Here is a 17,932-nt window from a genome sequence, read left to right on the forward strand (position 1 = left end):
GTCCCAACCTGCTCATCTCCACATCCCCCCGTCCTTTTCAGAACAACTTCCTTCTACCAGGTGCTCAGACCAAAGCCTTGGGTCTTCCTTGATCCCTCTCTCTCTCTCTTTCAAACACACACACACACACACACACACACACACACACACACACACACACACACACACAATTTTGCCTCCACAGGTCTGATCCTTCAACAAATCCCCACCTTCCCAATATACCCAGACTGCGGCCATGTATTACCCTTCCTGGCCGTACTGCTGTCTTAGTTTTGGTTTGATTTCCCCTGGAAACAGAGCTGGAGGTGGACTTAGGTGCAGGCAGTTTATTAGGAAGATGATGCCAGAAAGCAGGAGTGAGGGAGCAGGTGGAGGAAGGCAGGAAGGAAAAACCAATTTGGGCACATTATCAAGGTCACTGCTGGGGCAGAAGTGATTCTATAAGAGCTTCAACTGGCCACTGGAAGGAGGGAGGCTGGGGCCTTAGCCTCGTCTCTCAGGTGAGGATTATCTCTCGAGCTCAACTCCCCTGGTGCTCTGGCCGGGCTGTGCTGTCGGGGGCGAGTTGTGGGCACCCAGCTCACGGCTGAGGTGGGCCCTGGAAGTGTGGGCTGGTAAGTCTCTGACAATTACCGGGGGGTCACTTCTCGGCCTTTGGCTAAGCTCAAGTGTCTAACAACCACCTGGGGGATGGAGGGAAGTGGGAATGTGACATCTGCCAATTCCATGATGCCAATTTCAAACTTCCAACATGATACCCACCGGCTCGAAACGTTCCTGAAAATGCAACCACTGCTCTCATGTGCCAGTATAAGCTGCTCCAACTCATCCCTTGTCACTCATCACACAGATGAGTCGGAACCACAGCTGAGGACAGAGGTGGTTCAAAGGAAAGTGATACAGGAACCAGAGACTTCTGCTGCAGAGAGTGTGCTCCAAGGCACCACAATGTGATGACACGACCCTCTACTCCTGCCTTGTCCGGTTCAGTCTAATGTCTACACTGCAACCAGACCAAACCCCTTCCAAATGTTAGCTCTGGGCCTCAGCATGTTCCTGGCATCCTAACCCCAGCCACAAACCTGAATTTCATGGCTGTTCATTTTGGTGTGACTTCTTTTCTCTGCCCAGGCTCTTGACTCTTTTGGGGCACATATCATGTAACACCCCCTCTCCAACTAGCTCTAGGTCCTGGGATGTTACCCCTATGAAATGTTAACTGGGCCCCCAGATGCTAATGGGAGAAAAGACCTCACAGGCTCCTGGCCAACGAGTTCACCAAACAAGAGGCTATCGTCAGCTCTGTCTAGGGTCAGAGGTCAGAGACAGAAAGATACCAGACAAGTGATGGATTAGACATTTTCCTCTGAGAGAACAGCTGCTTTGTGCTAATGTCCTCCTGGAATAAACTGTTACTAGTTAATTTAAAAACCGCACAGAGACCAATTATTAACAAATTTGTAGGCTTATTTTTAGCAAACGCTGTTACTAATAAGTCGTGCTCTAAGCTCTTGCCCTTGTGGCTGTTCATCACTCTGGGAATTTCCCATTTCTGGGCATGGCTGGTTTAACCGGAGTCGTCCTGCTCTGCTGTGGTTGTTATTTGCGGGGGGAGGGGGAGTTCTCTCTCCATCAAACTCTTCCTGTGGGCACACGTGAATAGGAAAAGGAAGGGGCTACTGTTCCCACGTCCTCAGGATAAAACCAGCGTTCCCTGAACAAGGCTGTTCTGGAGCTGAGGATGGACCAACGGACAAAACTCTTTAAAGAAAAATGATACAAAAACATTTCCCAGAGAATGGGAAAAAATTAGAAAAATATTAAAAAGAAATCATCACCTAGAAATGTCAACACTGTTTGCCATAATTATCTAAGGAAAAGACAAGTTCCGTTAGATTCCAGGGCAGACTGAGGCGATAGGAGACCAAGTCCTCACCTACGGAGGCTGCCTAGGCTAACGGAGGCCCAGGCACTGCCGTTCACATGTTCCACCTTTTACGCTATTAAATGTCTCCCATTACTCACTCTTCCATATTAAAAATATGGGATAAAACAAAGTATCCCTAAATCGTTTGTTATTCTGTGACCAGCTACTTGTAAGGATCAGGGAAAGAAAGAAGCAAAGTGCAAGCAGGGGAGGCTGCAGCTTTACCCTCCGCGTGCACTGCAGCCCCCTCAGCCCCTCAGCCTCCCTCAGCCCCCCTCAGCCAGCCCAGGAGCCTGTGGTCAGCTCAGTGCAGTCGCAGCTGGGTGCCAGCTGATGCTGACTCTGCCTCCAATTGTGGCCTCGGACTCGGGCCGTCGCCCAACCTTCCCATGCTGGCCTGGCCACCCAGCCCAGCTCCCCAGCTAGACGGTGGGCACAGTGCCTAGAGAGCAGCCTCCACTGTGCACCGCGGCCCTGTGAACCGCTCCCAGCTGGGAAGGCGCCCAGTTCCCACAGGGATGCCCAACTGCACCCAGTGCTGGTGACCTCAGGCCAGGAGGGACCCTTCTTTCAGCATCAAGAGGGCCCCAGTGGAAGACATGGGCATCTGGGAGCCTCAAAACTGCCCGGGATCAGAGCTTACCACTGTCAGAGCCAAATGTGCAGGGGCCTCCAAGAAGCCTCTGGTGGCAGCTTCTCCGTGATGACAGGAGATGGCTAACACCGCCCACAGTTCCTGGGGCCTCCCTGCGTTCCAGGCACTGTGCTCAGCGCTCTACAGAAACCAGCCCATCTAATCCTCACGGCCCTCTTTCAGGTGGCTCCTGCTGTAGGTAATCCTCAGTTTACAGCTGGGAAACCTGAGGCTCAGAGATGTCAGGTGGATCTGTCAGTCACATAGACCCAGCAGTCTGACACCATACCACCCACACATCTGCCCGCTGCCCTCAAAACCTTGTTTGTTGGCCTCCCAAGTCAAGATCCCGCCATGTAAGAGGCAGCAGGAGATTCCAATATGGATACAACTGACCCTCTTTTTCCTAGATGCTCCCAGTCTTTGAGGGGCAACAAGCTTGCTATGCTGATGGCACCTTGGTCTCAGCTTCCCACACCTCCTATATCTGTGTGCGACCTGCCTGCTCCTCTTGGAAGGGGAGGAATGTATTTCCCTCCCCTTGACCTTGAACTGGCCCATGTGCCATTCTAATAGTGTTGGACAGAAGTAAAGGCCCTAGACCCTAAAAGGCTCTGTGCATTTCTACCACTGGGACCCAGGAGCATGAGGTGCCCTTGGAGATGAACCACCCAGCTGAGCCCAGCCTGGGTCTTGCCCAGATCACTGACACTGTCCACCTACAGACACTAGAGGAGTGTTGCTCACTGCTGCAGACCCCTGAGGTCTGAAGGGTGCCTTTGAGGCAGCCAGGGGTGCCTGGGAGACAATATATAGGACACAACCCAGATGGGGACAAACTTGAGCAGTCTAGCACTTATCACAGACAAACCCTGTCATTTTACTTGTCAAAATGGTATGTCCCTAACCAGACTGTGAGCTTCCAGGATGGGTAAGAATGTTCACACCCCCTACCTCCCGCATCATGCTCACTGCACATGGCAGTGTTCAACATGTCGACAGATAAACAAATAGTAATGGAAGGCTTGCAAGGTCATGACCACGTACAATAGCACCCACACTTCACTGAAACCTGTACCACTCTGTGATTTTGCCACACCCATCCTTTGATCTGTCAATGAATCACTGCCACCCCTTTGTTAACACTGAAGCCCATCTTCATGTGTACATATCCCCAGTCATACGTGAGTATAACCAGGAAAATAAAGTGCCAGGCGGAGCCCCGCACAGCAGCGCCCCAGTGTTGAGACAGTCTGACTGCTGGCCAGCACTCTGGAGCTTCGCACAGAAACCCCAGCTGACAAACGTGCCAAGGTCAGCAGCAACTTGACTCATGTGACTGCAGAAACACAGTCACCCCAGAACGAACACTGTCTGTGATAATGTTTTCCTGCCAAAGGGAAGTGAAAAGATCATTTTGGGCACACCTTCCTGACTTTATGTAAATCTCCTGAACTAATGATTAGGACAAGACAAACATTTTGTCTGCACATGGATACAAACTTCCAAGAAATAGGGAACCAAAATATAAGGTAGTAACAATATGACTCATGTGACTTTAACAAAGTTTTACATATAAAACAGCTGTATAATACGGTGTAATAAATGTATTTGTAAATCCTTTCTGCTTGGTTCTTGGCAGATTCACCTCGTGGCTGCTGACCACAAAGTCAAGTCAACTTATATCATCATGCCCATTAGATAAGGGGCATTGCCAAGGTACCCATCCAAGTGACTTGCCTTAACAAACAGGTGTACCAGCCCCAGACCATTAAAGACAGGACCTTCAACAACTCTGCCAATGACTGCTGATTCTTTGTCATCACATTGCCTGACTTTCAATAAATAAACCTTGTTCTAGTGGTCACTCTAGTGAAATGAACTGGGAAATGGAAGAGTATATCCATGTGTTTATGTGATTACAGAGATGTACACATCTGTGGTATGGATTGCTTGAATCAGGAATGGGATGGAACATTTATCTGTTCCGTCTAAAGCACACATGGCCTTCCAGCAAGAGGCATGATGCGGTCAGCAGAAGGTGGTTGGGGTGGAGAGGGGACAGGGTACTAAGGTCTTGGTGAGGCATCAAACTTATCTGGATTCAAAGCCACCTTTTCAGACATATGTGCCCATGGCAGAGTTACTTAATCTCTCTGACCCTCTGGCCCTCTGCCCTAACTTAAGAGTTTACAGGAAGATGAAATTTAAAAAAGTATGGTGACCCCAGAGATGACAAGCACATTTTCTCTGCAGTCATCGATAATTTACCAGACTGTCAGCTCCATGAATGTCAGTGACCTTCTCAGTCTTGTTCCCCTGATAAATATTATGAAATGAAATCTGGACGAACATAACATTCAGGCTGCCCCCTTATGCCTCCCACTCCTCATGGGGTCCATACCTCCTGACTTGATTAACATAAGATGGAGCTATTGGAGGTGATGAGAAGCTCTCTGCTCGGGTGTCCTCTCTTGAGAGCGTGAGAGTATCAGACTGAGGAAGGCCGAGGGTCTCTGCGGTGGGAGAGTTTGTAAGACCCTGTCAATCACAATAACTGTTCACCAGGGAGCATCCAAGTGCAGAAGAGCCAGGACCATAGCGGACAAGGCTCTGAGGTCAGGGGGCCTCCAGTCCAGAGCAGTGCGACCTAGCCGTCTGCGAGAATGGAATGTCTGATATCTACACTATCCAATATGGCAGCTGCTAACCACATGTGGCAAATGAGCACTAGAAATGTGGCCTGTTAGAAAAAAAAAATGCATTTGAACTTATGTAGTGTAGATTTAAATTGCCACAGGTAGCCAGAGGATACTGTACGGGGCAGTGCTATCCCGAGGGAGAGGAAAATAATAAGCTAACTTGTCAAACAAAAAGTGAGATCATTTCAAAGAGAGACAAGTGAGAAAAGGAAATCTGCTAATGTGACCTAGAGGAACGCGCAGAGTGGGGCCGCTGACTGCCCCGTGCTCAACAGCTACGCCTGGCACCTGAGAGGGTCCCAGCCACCATGCTGTCCCCGCCACTGCCTTCTGTGTCCCGCTAGGGTGAGGAGGGGTGGGACCACAAGTTTCAAAAGCATCCAACCATTTTCTACAGTAAGTCCATGTGCGGTACTTCTGTAATCAGAAAGGAAAACTCTCAGTTTTTAAACTCTGCATTTTTTTTTACAGCATCCAGCTTTTATTTTTAATAACCCCATAGAAGCTGACGAAGTAATTAGTACATAGTCTAATTAAGCCATGAAGATACTCTATAAGGGGCCAGAGGGAGATCCCCAGAACTCAGGACTCCAGAGCCAAGAACAGCTGAGGGACAGACTGCGGAGAGCCCGTTACAGAGGGAGGGGCTCGGGTCTTCCCTATTCACCCACTCGGTCAGGGGAACTGGCCCAGGCTGATGATGCAAAGGAGAGACCAGACCAGATTTACGTTCTGGAACACTTCCTGTGCTGTGGGGGGATGGGCAAGAGGAAGAGAGGACCCCTGTGACTATGACGGGTGCTGAGGCATCTGGGAGACAGAAGATGGAGCGCCTGAGACCAGCAGAGGGGCTCCAGGCGGCCGGGGTCTTGGGACAGGGAAGTGGGAAGGAGGAAGCTGAGCCACTGGGCAGACAGCTCTGTCCACAGAGGCATGATGTGTTGGGGAAGTGGCCAGTGTGGGCCACCAGAGCCTGTGCTTGGTGGTGGCCACGTGCCTGTGTGTCTGTCTGTAGCTCGGGAGGGGAGCCGGTGCTCTGAAAGATGTCTCCCTCTCTGAGATGGCTCTGCCCCCGCAGGAAGATGGGGCTGGTCTACACCGGCCTTCCCCTCACCTGCAGGCTGTCTCAGCGGCTGGTCCACAGAGGCCTGTCCAGCTGGCAGGAGGTCCTAGTGCCTAGCCAGCCCCACACTCCATCACCTAGACACTGGTGCCTGGTGTTTGTGTCCATTCATTCCCCAAATGCTTACCGGAACCTCCTGCATGTGAGGTCTGCAGTGGGCTCCCCGCCAAGAGGGGGATAGTCTACAGCAGGGGTCCCCAAACTTTTTACATAGGGGGCCAGTTCACTGTCCCTCAGACCGTTGGAGGGCCAGACTATTAAAAAAAACTATGAACAAATCCCTATGCACACTGCACATATCTTATTTTTAAGTAAAAAAACAAAATGGGAACAGATACAATATTTAAAATAAAGAACAAGTAAATTTAAATCAACAAACTCACCAGTATTTCAATGGGAACTATGCTCCTCTCACTGACCACCAATGAAACAGGTGCCCCTTCCAGAAGTGCGGTGGGGGCCGGATAAATGGCCTCAGAGGGCTGCATGTGGCCCGTGGGCTGTAGTTTGGGGACCCCTGGTCTACAGGGAATGACAGGGACCAGAATCCAGGTGCTGCTGAGTGTTGTGTGCAAATCAGAACGGAGGGACGAGTTTGGGGTTGGCTGGGGCGGGGCAGCTACTTGAATCTATTAAGCTAGACAGGAGGGCCTGCTGAGGGGACATTAGCCCAAAACCCAAAAGAGAAGGGGTCAGCAGCACACTGAAGTCCAGAGAGCAGAAGCCAGCTGGGCTGGGGCAGGACCCGCATAGACACACAGACACAAAAGCTGTCAGAAGAGAGACCAAGACTGTGGCTGAGGGGGAGGCTCAGTAGTTCCCCAGGTGTGGTCACTTTCCCAGCGCCATTAGCATCACCTGGTAACAGGTTGGAAATGTATGTGATCAGACCTACCCCACACATGCTGAGGCAGGAACACTGGGGGTGGGCTAACAAGCCTTGCAGGTGATTCGGACACGCACCCAGGTTTGAGAATGAATAATCTATGTCAACGACAATCCAAGGAGATTCTGCTCCCAAGGGACACTTGGCAATATCTGATGACATTTTTTGGTTGTCACAACTAAGGGCTGGGATACTACTTTCATGCACTGGATAGATGCCAGGAATGCTGCTAAACACCCTACAATGCACGAGATGCCCCCAATGTCAGCAGTGCCAAGGCTGAGACCTTGCCTAGATCAAGATCAAGGTTCCCCCACCTGCTTGTGCATCAGACCCTCCTGAGCAGAATCTTTAAAGAGGCAAATCACAAGGCCACACAGAACTGTTTTGGAAAGCTGTCTCAGGTGCCCCTCAGCTCAGTTTCTGGGCCTGGCATCTGGAACCAGGGAGATGCTTCAGGGAGAGAGCTGGGAGTGGAGCAAGGGGGCAGCAGGATGGTCCTGCAGGAACCGTGTGGGGACCAGGAGGACGAAAAGGTACAGGGTAGGCAGGGAGCAGGGAAAGCAGCAGACCAAAACCAGGGGCCAGGGCCAGGGGACAAGACGGAGGAGGCTGGGGGGTGTTAGGGGATTGGACAGCAAGGAGGTCACAGACCGTCTCCTCTGTGCTGGACCAAGGCCAGGACAGGCGACATGGTGTCTTCACACAGACAGCCTTGCCAGAGCCTGGGAGCCAGTGGGGAAAGAGGAGACAGAACTCCTGGTGAGTATGAACGCCTTGGAAGGAGAGCTCAGGGGGACGGTGCCTTTGGGGAGAAGACCTACAGTGTGGGTCTCCAGCTGTGGGACCGGAGTAAGGACTTACACAGAAGGGCCTGACAGAGACGCGGACAAAGCCATTAATGGAGCAATGACGTAGAGAGAGTGGAAGGGCTGGCCCTCGGGGACATCTTCCATGCCGGCCGTGCAGTCCATGGCCGCTGAGAGATTTAATGCACTAATAATAATAAGGCCACAAAAGGTGCTCCAGCTCCCCAGCAATCAAGGGGCTACAAATTAACACGAGACAGCATTTGTCACTCTTTGTGCAAGAGAAAAGCAGACTGATTAGCTCAGGTGCGGCAAGGCGTTGGAGAAAGGGCACCCTCGGAGATTCTGGAAGGAGTATCAATATCAACTGGTACCTTTTTCCAGGGGGATGCAATATCAGAAATACAACATAGGCTCCTGAGACCCAGACACCCCACGGGCTGAAACATGCCCGGGAGGAAATTCAGAGGTGAGTACCAGGGAGCTCTGCCTGGGTCGCTGCCACTATGTTGCCTGTTGGGGGTAAAACTAAAAACACTGCAAATATCTAATAGCTAAACTGTGAACATGTATTCTTCGGGCGACTGTGTGGCTATTAAGAGAGAGAAAGGTGGAGACACAGCACATGGTGAGTCCGGCACCCAGCGCTGAGGCGAAACTCCAGGTGAAGAACTTTATGTGCCCTGTACTCACACTTACATTTTCTGAAATGCCTTTCCCCCCTCAGAACACACACACACATAACATGTGAAAAGGTGCAGAGGATGTCTGCCCATGACAGGCATCCCAGAGGTAACCTCTGGAGAGAGGCGTGCCATAGCTCACCCTCTGATAATGTCCTGAGTTTTTCCTAAGAGAATACTGATGCACTAATGTGCATTTGGGGGACAAGAAGAGATGCCACCTCGGGCTGTTTTATAAAATATAAAATCTAGGTGGAAGGAGATGACTCTTCCACTTGACTTTGTGCCGGGTATGTCCACAGCTGGAGGACCAGCTTCAGTTTTCAGGAGTTATTCTCTAGAGTAGCAGGTGGACAGGTAAAGAGAGAGCAGGATGAAGAACTGGGGCTTTTCAGTCCAGTGAAAGAGTGACTCAGGCTGGTGGGATAACTGACCTAAACCACCAGACTCTCAGAAAGCCCCTATAACACACATCATGAGAAGATGCCATCGGGACCGATATGCCGCAGACTCTCATGAGCAGGTTGAGAAAGAATCTTGGAATCGATATGCCCGAAGAGGCATGCAGTGCACCAGAAAGAAGCGAGTCCCCCATCAAAAGAGGTATGCAAGCTTATGCCAAGTCAGCCAGGCAAGGCGGTTGTAGAAAGTGCTCCCCTAGCCCCCTATTCCTGCTTCAAGCTCCCAGTTGCTTCCAGCTTGAAGATTCTCTTTCTGCCAGAACTCCTCTACTTAATACAATCCATGAAAACTTCATTGCTTGCTGCTTTTTAGGGAGGCTCTACCACTCACAGAATTGTGCATACAACAGGCTGTTCGCCTCACACATCCGCTCTCTGGGTCCAGTTTTGACCATTTGAACCAGTGATTAACTCATGTATCCCCTCTCCCCTGCCATCATTTAATCACGGGCATCCAAACCCTCTCCACCTCACTCCCTGGTGGGCAGGAACCAGCCACCTGCGAGCCCTCCGTTCCCACCCACAGGAGCATCCACTCACAGACAGCCAAAAAAGCCAAACCCTCCATCATTTCCGCTTCAAGTTTGCTTCCTTTTACTGCCAGGGAGACAAAAGGAGCTGGGAAGGATCCTCTTTCTCGTGATGATCCACTCAACTTCCATAATTGGGACAATCAGGGCTCAGCACCTCCAGCCCAGAGGAAGACCAAGCGAACAGGGAGCGCCGAGGGCTTAATCCCTGATTTCTAATAAAAGGATTAATTAAAGCCTTAAGAGTCTGCTTAGGGCAGCCTCTGCCTGAAGCTCTAAGGAAATGAACTTGCCCTCTCAGATAGAGAAAAGACAGGGATTTCCTCTGGCTGGTACCTTAGTTTGACCGAATGATACAGTGTCAATAGTCTTAACAAAGAAATCTTACAAGTCTTGAATGGGTTCATTGTTTAAAATTCCGAATTGGGCTTTGGTGCCCACAGAGCTCCCTTTAATGGGTCTTCCTTTGTAGTTAGACAGGAAAGCCCCTCTGTGTTCCAGGGGAGGGGTCCGCCCCACCACACACACCCAGAGCCCTGTTCATCCAGCCCCCAGGGCTGTCTTAAATTTGATGCCCACCCTGCGTCATGATGGAGTACCATTTGGAGTCAGTGCATTTAGAGAAAATACTCCCTCAAAGGAAGGTGAGGGCAACTTATTGTCAAAACGGAATCTATGAAGAGATGGCGCTTCTCTAAGATTGAATATTGAGTCCTATGGCTTGTTACCAAAACACCAGCTTTGATTCTTTTTTTGAACCTCAGACTTCTCCCTATGAAGTGAAAATTGCCTTCTGGTGGAGAAAGGTTTTAATGATCACTTTGCTTCCTGCGTCTCCATGGTGACAAGGCGCGCGTACAGCCCACCCCCCTCTGCTTTATTAGGCCTTTCTTCCTCTCTGGAAAGTAATCAATCAAGACACATAGAAGCCTTTGTGGCCGGATTTATCACCTAAACAATCGGCGCTGCCTCAAGGGTGGGGAGTGAACGAAGTCCGTGTAATGTAATGAAATCGGGCTCCATCCCGGTGCACGCCCTTCACCTCCCTGCCGGCAGCGCTGGGAGCACACCTGTCCGGGGAGGCGGCCGGCGCGCCTAGGTGCGCCAGGCCACGCCGGAGTCGGGCGTCCAGAGGAAGCCCCTCTGCACGGTGGCCCCAGGAGCGCTGCCCTGCCGGGGCGGGGACACCGAGCCACCTGAGCTGGGGCCCGGAGGACGGGGGCAGAGCTCCGAGCCAGCACTGGCGGAGGCGGCCACAGGTCTGACTCCCTTCCCGGAGCTGATCAGCACCCAAGGAAGGGAAGCCCCTCAGAGGGGCCAGCACCGCCCACCAGCCGGCAAGGAAGGCCCACGCCGAGCACCCGGCTCTACCGGTGAAACCCGTTCCCTTCCGGACAAAGGACTCCTCGCCGCCCCAGCAGCATTACGGGGGGCGCGAACTGCGGAGTCTGAGAGCCTGGCACGGCCGGAGCTCCCCAACTGCAGGCGGGGGCGCTGAGCAGCGCCTGGGACGGAGCCGCGTGCTGCCTGCCCGGGCCTCCCCCACCCTCCCGGCCGCCCCCGCCCGGCCCGTTACCTGGGTTTTCCCCGGCGTCCGCGGAGGAGGTGGCCGAGGAGTCGGTGAGGACGCTGGGGTCACTCTGTGAGCGGCCCCGTGACACAAGGCAGCCGCTCCCGTCCTCCGACGCGGCCATGGGCCCAGCGGGCGCAGGGGCAAGTTGGAGGGAGCCGCGTGAAATCAGAGCATCCGAGGCGGCCAAGGTCACTGGCAAGGGAGCTGGAGGGGGCGTCTCTTTAAAAAGCCAAATCAAAAAGCCCAGGGAAAGGGAAGGAGCCGGAGACCGAGGCTGGGGCCGCTTCAGGGTGGGGAGACAATAGCCTCACGGCGGCAGCCAGGCGCATCCCGGCGCGCGCGGCCTCGCTCTGCTATTTATTCGTGTTTATTCCCATTCTTCAGTCTATATTCCAGGAAAAAAAAAAGTTGAACCAGGAAATAAAAACTTTTTCTTGTCAGTGTTTATTGCATGCTTGGAGCAGGGGGTGATGTCCAGGAATTTTTAAGGGCGCTCCCTCCCCCCACCCCATCCCCACCCCCCGGAAAAAAAAAGAAAAAATGAAGAATCTTTGCTCTTGCAATTGCTTTAATCTGAAAGCTGTTCTTGGAGCATCTGTTGGAAAACATTAGGATTCTCCCATCATGCCGCGCGAAGAGGAGCATGACGTCACGAGAGAGGGGGGTGAGAAGGAGCGTGGTGTTGGGGAGGGGTTACAAATACCTGGACTGCACGCCGCGGCCCGGGGGTGGGGAAGGTGGGGGCTAGATCCTGAGTTATGAAAGGCCCACACCCCCACCCCAGAGGTGCTCTAGAACCCAGAACGCTTCTGCTCCCTCTTCCTCTCCCCACAGGAGGGGAGGAGACCCTGAGGGCACCTCCCTTGGAGGCAGGGCCAACCTCCCCAGCAGCTCAGGCAGTTGGCATCCTGGGATCTTCTTCTCTTGGGGATTTGAAGGCTAGCGGGCTCCCATGCCCAGGCTCCACCATGCGGGGAGCGCCCCCTAGCTTTACCCTCACCCGCCCACCTAAGCCCCTCCCCACTGCTCACCCCTTCTCCCTCCAGGTTCTCAGCGCCTAGCCTGGGAGGAGAGAGGAAGCTGGGGCACCCGGTGCCCTCCTGGGAAGCTTCCCCCAGCCTTCCTTGATGAAGTTGATGGGATCAGGCAAGGGAGGTGAGACCCCCTAGCGCTGCCGCTTTACTGAGGTGTCCTCCAAGGTGCTAATGAGCAATGCTTAGTCAAGATGGTAGAATGGGAGATATGCAGGCAACTCTCTGGCTAAGGCACAGGCCACTGCTGTGTGCAGAGGTGGTGGCATCATCCTGTTTCTGCCCCTCAAACAACCCCAGGGGACAGAGACTGGGGTCATTCCTAGGGTGGCTCCTTCACATCCTGCCAGTCCTTAATGTAGGGCTCTGGCTGTGGGGGAGTGCCCTGGCAGGGCTGGATAAACCCCAGTGAAGGGTCAAAGGTTCTCCACAATAGGGGGAAATACACGATGCTGGTCCACACAGAGCTCTGGGCTCTGTGCAGAAGTCCCCTCCAGAGAAAACATATTCAATCATGCAACCATTCAAAATATGGGTAGAGAGTCTCCTGCGTGGTTGGCATCACACCAGGCATTAGGGATCCAACAGTGAACAAAAGCAGAAACAACCCCCCCCCCCATGGGCCTTCCAGGAGGGAGGGAGGAACTGGGAATGGTCACCAACACACCAGTAGATGCCCCCAAAGCATTTAATTACAGTTGACAATACTGTGAAACAAAGATAAAGCGAGCAGAGCAGGATATTTTACTAGATACTCTTTATCCACATAAAACTGCTGGATGGGGGTGTACTCAGCTGTGGGGTGGGCACTTCAGTGTCAGATGAAATTCTTCCTCACATGGCCCTAGGAGGTGCGAGTGACTGCAGTCTCCATCGCAGACATGAGGGGACTCAGAGTTGGGGTACCTGCCCAGGTCACAAACCAGGTTGTGACAGGGCTGGGATACAGCCAATGCTCCTAGCCTGGGATCTCTGCAAGTGGGTCCATGGACAGCTCACCCCCTCCATAGCCATGCTGAGATCTGGCCTCACGGGCAGGTGTCAGAACCCACCCCCTAACACCCTCAGCCCTCTCTACACAACGAGGAAAGGGCCCCTCGCTGGACCAGCCAGCAGCAGGCGCAGAGATGGGCCAGTGGGGGTGGGGGGAGGGCAGCCCAGGGGCATTATGGGGATGAAAGGAGAAGGAAGGTGGCACCAGCAGCCTCCAGCTGTCTGCCACTCACCCACCACCCTCAGCTTCTTGGCTTTCCCTACTCACCACCCACACCGCCACTGACCTGAGGTTTTTCTTTAAAATGAGTCTTTGCTCTTACAAGCGTTTTGTAAAAAACATTCACCTGGGACAGAAAGGCAGCCCCCTGCTGTCAACGGGAAGGCCCACGAGGCAGAGTGGGTGAGTTGTTAAAAAGGACGATGAGCAGGGGCGGGAGAGGATTCTGACACCCAGGCGCCAAACAGACAAGTTCTCCCCAATGTTTCAAGGAGGACAAAGAACAGAAGGAGTTTTCTATGGAAGCCAATGCTCCTATTGTCTTATCTGTGATCCATCTAAAACTACTACTGTCCTTCAGATGGTTTACAGCGGAGTCCCATCCCCATGCTCCCCCAAAGTGTATGGACGGGGCTTAAAATCACAGAGAGGCCAGGGCTCAGCGTTCGCTCTGGAGATTGTGGGGCATGAGAAGGCAGGAGACAAGAGTGACAACCAAGCTGATTTCTTAAAATATATACTTTAATAAGGTATTGTGATTTGTTAGAGCTGGGTTGGTATGTGGCTGGTCATTCTATTTTTCTTGAGCTTTGAAATGTTCTGTAATAAAAATAGTTTTAATTAAAAAAAATTAGTGACCCTAAGTCTACTGATTAGCAGAAAACTGTCCCCTGGTATATTTGGCCTTCCAAGTCATTCACCCCTAACGAGGACCACCAAGGCCTGGGAAAAGTGGGAGAAAGCCAGCTGTCTGCAGGAGGGTCCCAGCCTGGAGGATCCTCAAGGGGTCTTTGTGAATGTCACCCACTGTCCCTTCTCAACAAGACCCCTGGCAAAGGTGACACTGATTGGGAAGCTAACTCTGGAAACACAACAGGAATCAATGAGACTTCACAATCACCCCAAAACAGGAACAACCCAAATGTCCATCAACCAATAAATAGACACATAAAATTTGCTCTATTCATTCTTCCAATGTAACCTTGCTCAGCCATAAAATCCAGATACCTGCTACAACATGGATGCACCTTGAAACATTATGTCAAGTGAAAGGGGCTTAACAAAAGATCACATATTATATTCCATTTATGTAAATTATCTCAATAAAGCTGTTTAGAAACATAACAAAGCAGGTGCACAGAGGTCGAGCTTTAGATGTGAGGGATAGTTGGGTTTGACCTCTCACCTCTATAGAGAATAATTCGGTTAAAACCTTTTTTGTTCCTTCCTAAAGCTCTGAATCAGAAAAGCCCTCCCCAGGGTCACCTTCTGGCCCTTGATCAGAAAACCCAAAGCTATTTTATGACTCCAGGAAGCACTGGTAACCTCAATATGGTTGCGTCACAGAACTATGAAGAGCCAGACTAGGTTACTCAAGTTTCTCCCTTCCGACAACACAAAGAGGTGAAGCCAAAGGAAGGATCTTCCTCTGCCCAGGGCAATCCAGGGGGATGTCATGGCGGAGGTGACCCTGAGGCTGGCAGAGCCACCCACATATGCAGGGTGTGCCCACCCTTATCAGGGAGTGGGGAGAGAAGGCTGCACAAAGACCCAGGCCCAGCGCCCACCTCACCAGAGCTGCCTTTGTTCTTCCACAAAGCTCAGACTAATATTGTCCATCACATCTTTCCTGAACATCTATAATATTTTGTACCCAAACACATGACTTACAGGGAATCGCATAGTGAAGAAGCCATGACTGGGCCTTGGCTTTGTGGTGCTAGTGATTTTGCAGAGAAGACAGAATTAGCAGCTAAGCAATCAGTCAATCCATGACGCCAATGAGCACAGTGTGAGGTGCCTAACCTGACCCAAGGAAGGGTGACCTTCCAGAAACTGACAGCTCAGTGGGATTCACCAGGCAAGTCAAGGAGGGAGGGTGCCCCTGGTGGAAGGAACAGACTGGGGACAGGACAACTGGTGGAGCAACGTGGAGCTCTGAAGTCCCCAAAAAGGGGCAGAGTGAGGGGCCAGGGAAGCTAGGCTGGGGAGAGAGGAGCCAGACCACGCAGTGCTTTACGGTCCTTGTTACCGTCTGGATGGTGTGCCTAGGATGGTGAAAGCAGCTGGAGGCAGAAACGGTCTCCAGAGGATCCCTCTGGCTGCTGATGGAGAAGGGACCCAGCGAGAGCAGAAGCGGGGGGTGGATAAGGAGTCAGGCACCCACATCGGCGGGTGGTGGGGACACCGAACAGGCCGGGTGCAGTGTATTCTGAAGGTGGTCCCAGCAGGTCTGTGATGGATGGGTTGCAGAGGGATGAGAGAAAGAAGTCAAAGGTGACTCCCACGTTTTTACTTTTCAATGATTACTTGGATCTGGGTGGGGAGTGGGAGGGAGTCAAGGTAACCATCCTGTCTGATATTTACAATAGAATGGGGAGGGTCAGAGAAGGGGCCGGATGGGGCAGAAGAGGGGGGCCCCATTCACACATGTGGTATTAGACGTGATGCCAACCATGGGCTGCTTGGCTCCATGACTACCTAGACCCACAGGCACCACCTGATCCATCGGAGCAGGTGTCCTTGAGGGAAAGGGCACAAGTTCTGGGGTCTCACAGATCGTCTGGGACGAGATGCAGGCTAGGCAACCCCTCTCTGAGCCTCCGATTCCTCATCTTGTAACGAGCAAGGTCACCCCCCACCCAGCCATTCCATGATGGCCATTCCAGGGGTCAGGTGGCGAGTGCTGAACCAGCTGTGGTGTAAGTCTCACGAGACACCTCTGGCTGGGCTACAGCTCCAGCCACTCCAGCTCCTGAAGGTCCCACCCACTCTGATGGGATACACTTGAAGACACCCAAGCGAACCATCATCAACCGCGGACTCAAGGCTGCCATTTATAGGCACTGGGAGGGTTATATCGATGTTGTGCTTTTGTTCTGCCAGACAACTTACTTCTTTCCCAGGACCCCCCGAAGAGCAGAGGCACCGAGGGGCCTGGACCACGGCAGAGTCAGCACCCATGAGCCTGAGGGTCTCTGTTTATTTTCTTTACCCAAAAACATGCCTGGCACGTTATGGGCACCCAGAGAACAAATACTTGCTGACTGGATGAATGAATGTATATGGTGGGCGGCTTGTCACATGTCATCCCTGCTTCAGCAATGAGGGCTCAGCCTCCCGAGGGCCCAACTCACCTCTAATCTTTCAGGGGGACAGAGGTAGCTGCCTCCCACCCCTTTGACCATGTGGCTTCTCCTGATCCGCCAACAGAAAACAAATTTAAGCAGGAAACTAAAAAAAAAAAAAAAAAAGAAAGAAAGAAAGAAAGAAAGAAAGAAAGAAAGAAGGAAAGAAAGAAAAGAAAAAGAACTGCTGAGGCCACTATCTCTGTACAAGCTCTTAGGGGACAAACTGAATGGGACAAGAGGGAAAAACCCCAGGAGGGAATTCCAGGTCAAAGAAGAGACGTGGACGGAGACAAAGCCGCTCCCACCTGAGCAGGGTATTAAGGAGGGAAGTAGCGCCCTCTGCTGGTAATTGGAGAAACTGCGCCTAGTGCAGTCACCTGCCCGCATGGTTTTCTGCCTTTTGAAGATCCTATGGGGTCTGGAGCTAAAGTGGCCACCCTGTGACTCTGCAGTGACACTCGTGAGCATGGAATGCCAGCAACTGAGGATGCACCTTGGAACTGCATCCCTTCAGATCTCCTGGAACAGGAGCTTAAGCTCTGTTGATTGGGTTTTTATTTCCTTAACACATAGCTCTATGTGTCAAACACTGTTCTAAGAACTTTGTAATTATTAATGTGCCTAATGCTAAAACTAATAAACAAGGTAGGTACTATCATACTCACAGGCTGCAAGTCTGATGCAAAGTATTTACTCAGCTGGGTAGCAGAGACAAGGTCCCCCCAGGTCCTCCACTCTGGAGCTCACGCTGCTATTGCATCAGATATATCCTAAGTGGCAGAGCCAGGGACCTCATGACTGGATCCCCCTGGAAGTCACTGATTTGATGGTGATAATGGAAAAAGGAGCAGAAGGTGGCCATGGTGGCACTGAATGATGACAGCATTTTTGCAGCTTACCAGGGACCTTACCTATGTTAACAATCTTGTGAGGTTGGAATAATTATTCTCCTCTTATGAAGAATGAGGTTGAGGCTCTGAGAAGGTATGTGACTCACCAAAGTCCCACATCTAACAAGTGACAGGAACAGGACAGGAAAGAACTGCTGTGTTCTTCCCACTCTGCCTTCCTGGTGCCTACCCCCTCTGGCCAAAATCTCTCCCTGCAAGCCCAGCTTACAAGGAAGCTGTTTGCTTGAACAACCACCTATTGAACCCAACCATTCCCCGGCCCAGTACCATGTGCTATAGGGGACAGAAATGCTGAGACAGAGCCTGCCAATGCTGGGG

The 17,932-nt window shown here is 51.9% G+C and overlaps 1 protein-coding gene across 3 annotated transcripts in view; it reads right to left on the reverse strand.

Annotated features, from left to right (window-relative positions):
* The window catches only part of PHACTR3 (phosphatase and actin regulator 3), a 166,743-nt gene that overhangs the window by 137,447 nt on the left and 11,364 nt on the right, over positions 1-17,932 (reverse strand). For 2 of the 3 annotated variants that reach the window (XM_066236339.1, XM_066236336.1), the window contains exon 1: positions 11,332-11,808. The exons of the other annotated variant lie outside the window; for it this stretch is intronic. In XM_066236339.1, coding sequence (XP_066092436.1) covers positions 11,332-11,449 — 118 coding nt within the window. In that variant the 5' untranslated portion in view covers positions 11,450-11,808. Of the gene's footprint in view, positions 1-11,331; positions 11,809-17,932 lie in introns of those variants that run through there. 3 annotated transcript variants of the gene reach the window in all.

This window comes from Saccopteryx bilineata, chromosome 6 (assembly GCF_036850765.1).
Source record: "Saccopteryx bilineata isolate mSacBil1 chromosome 6, mSacBil1_pri_phased_curated, whole genome shotgun sequence".
NCBI lineage: Eukaryota > Metazoa > Chordata > Mammalia > Chiroptera > Emballonuridae > Saccopteryx > Saccopteryx bilineata.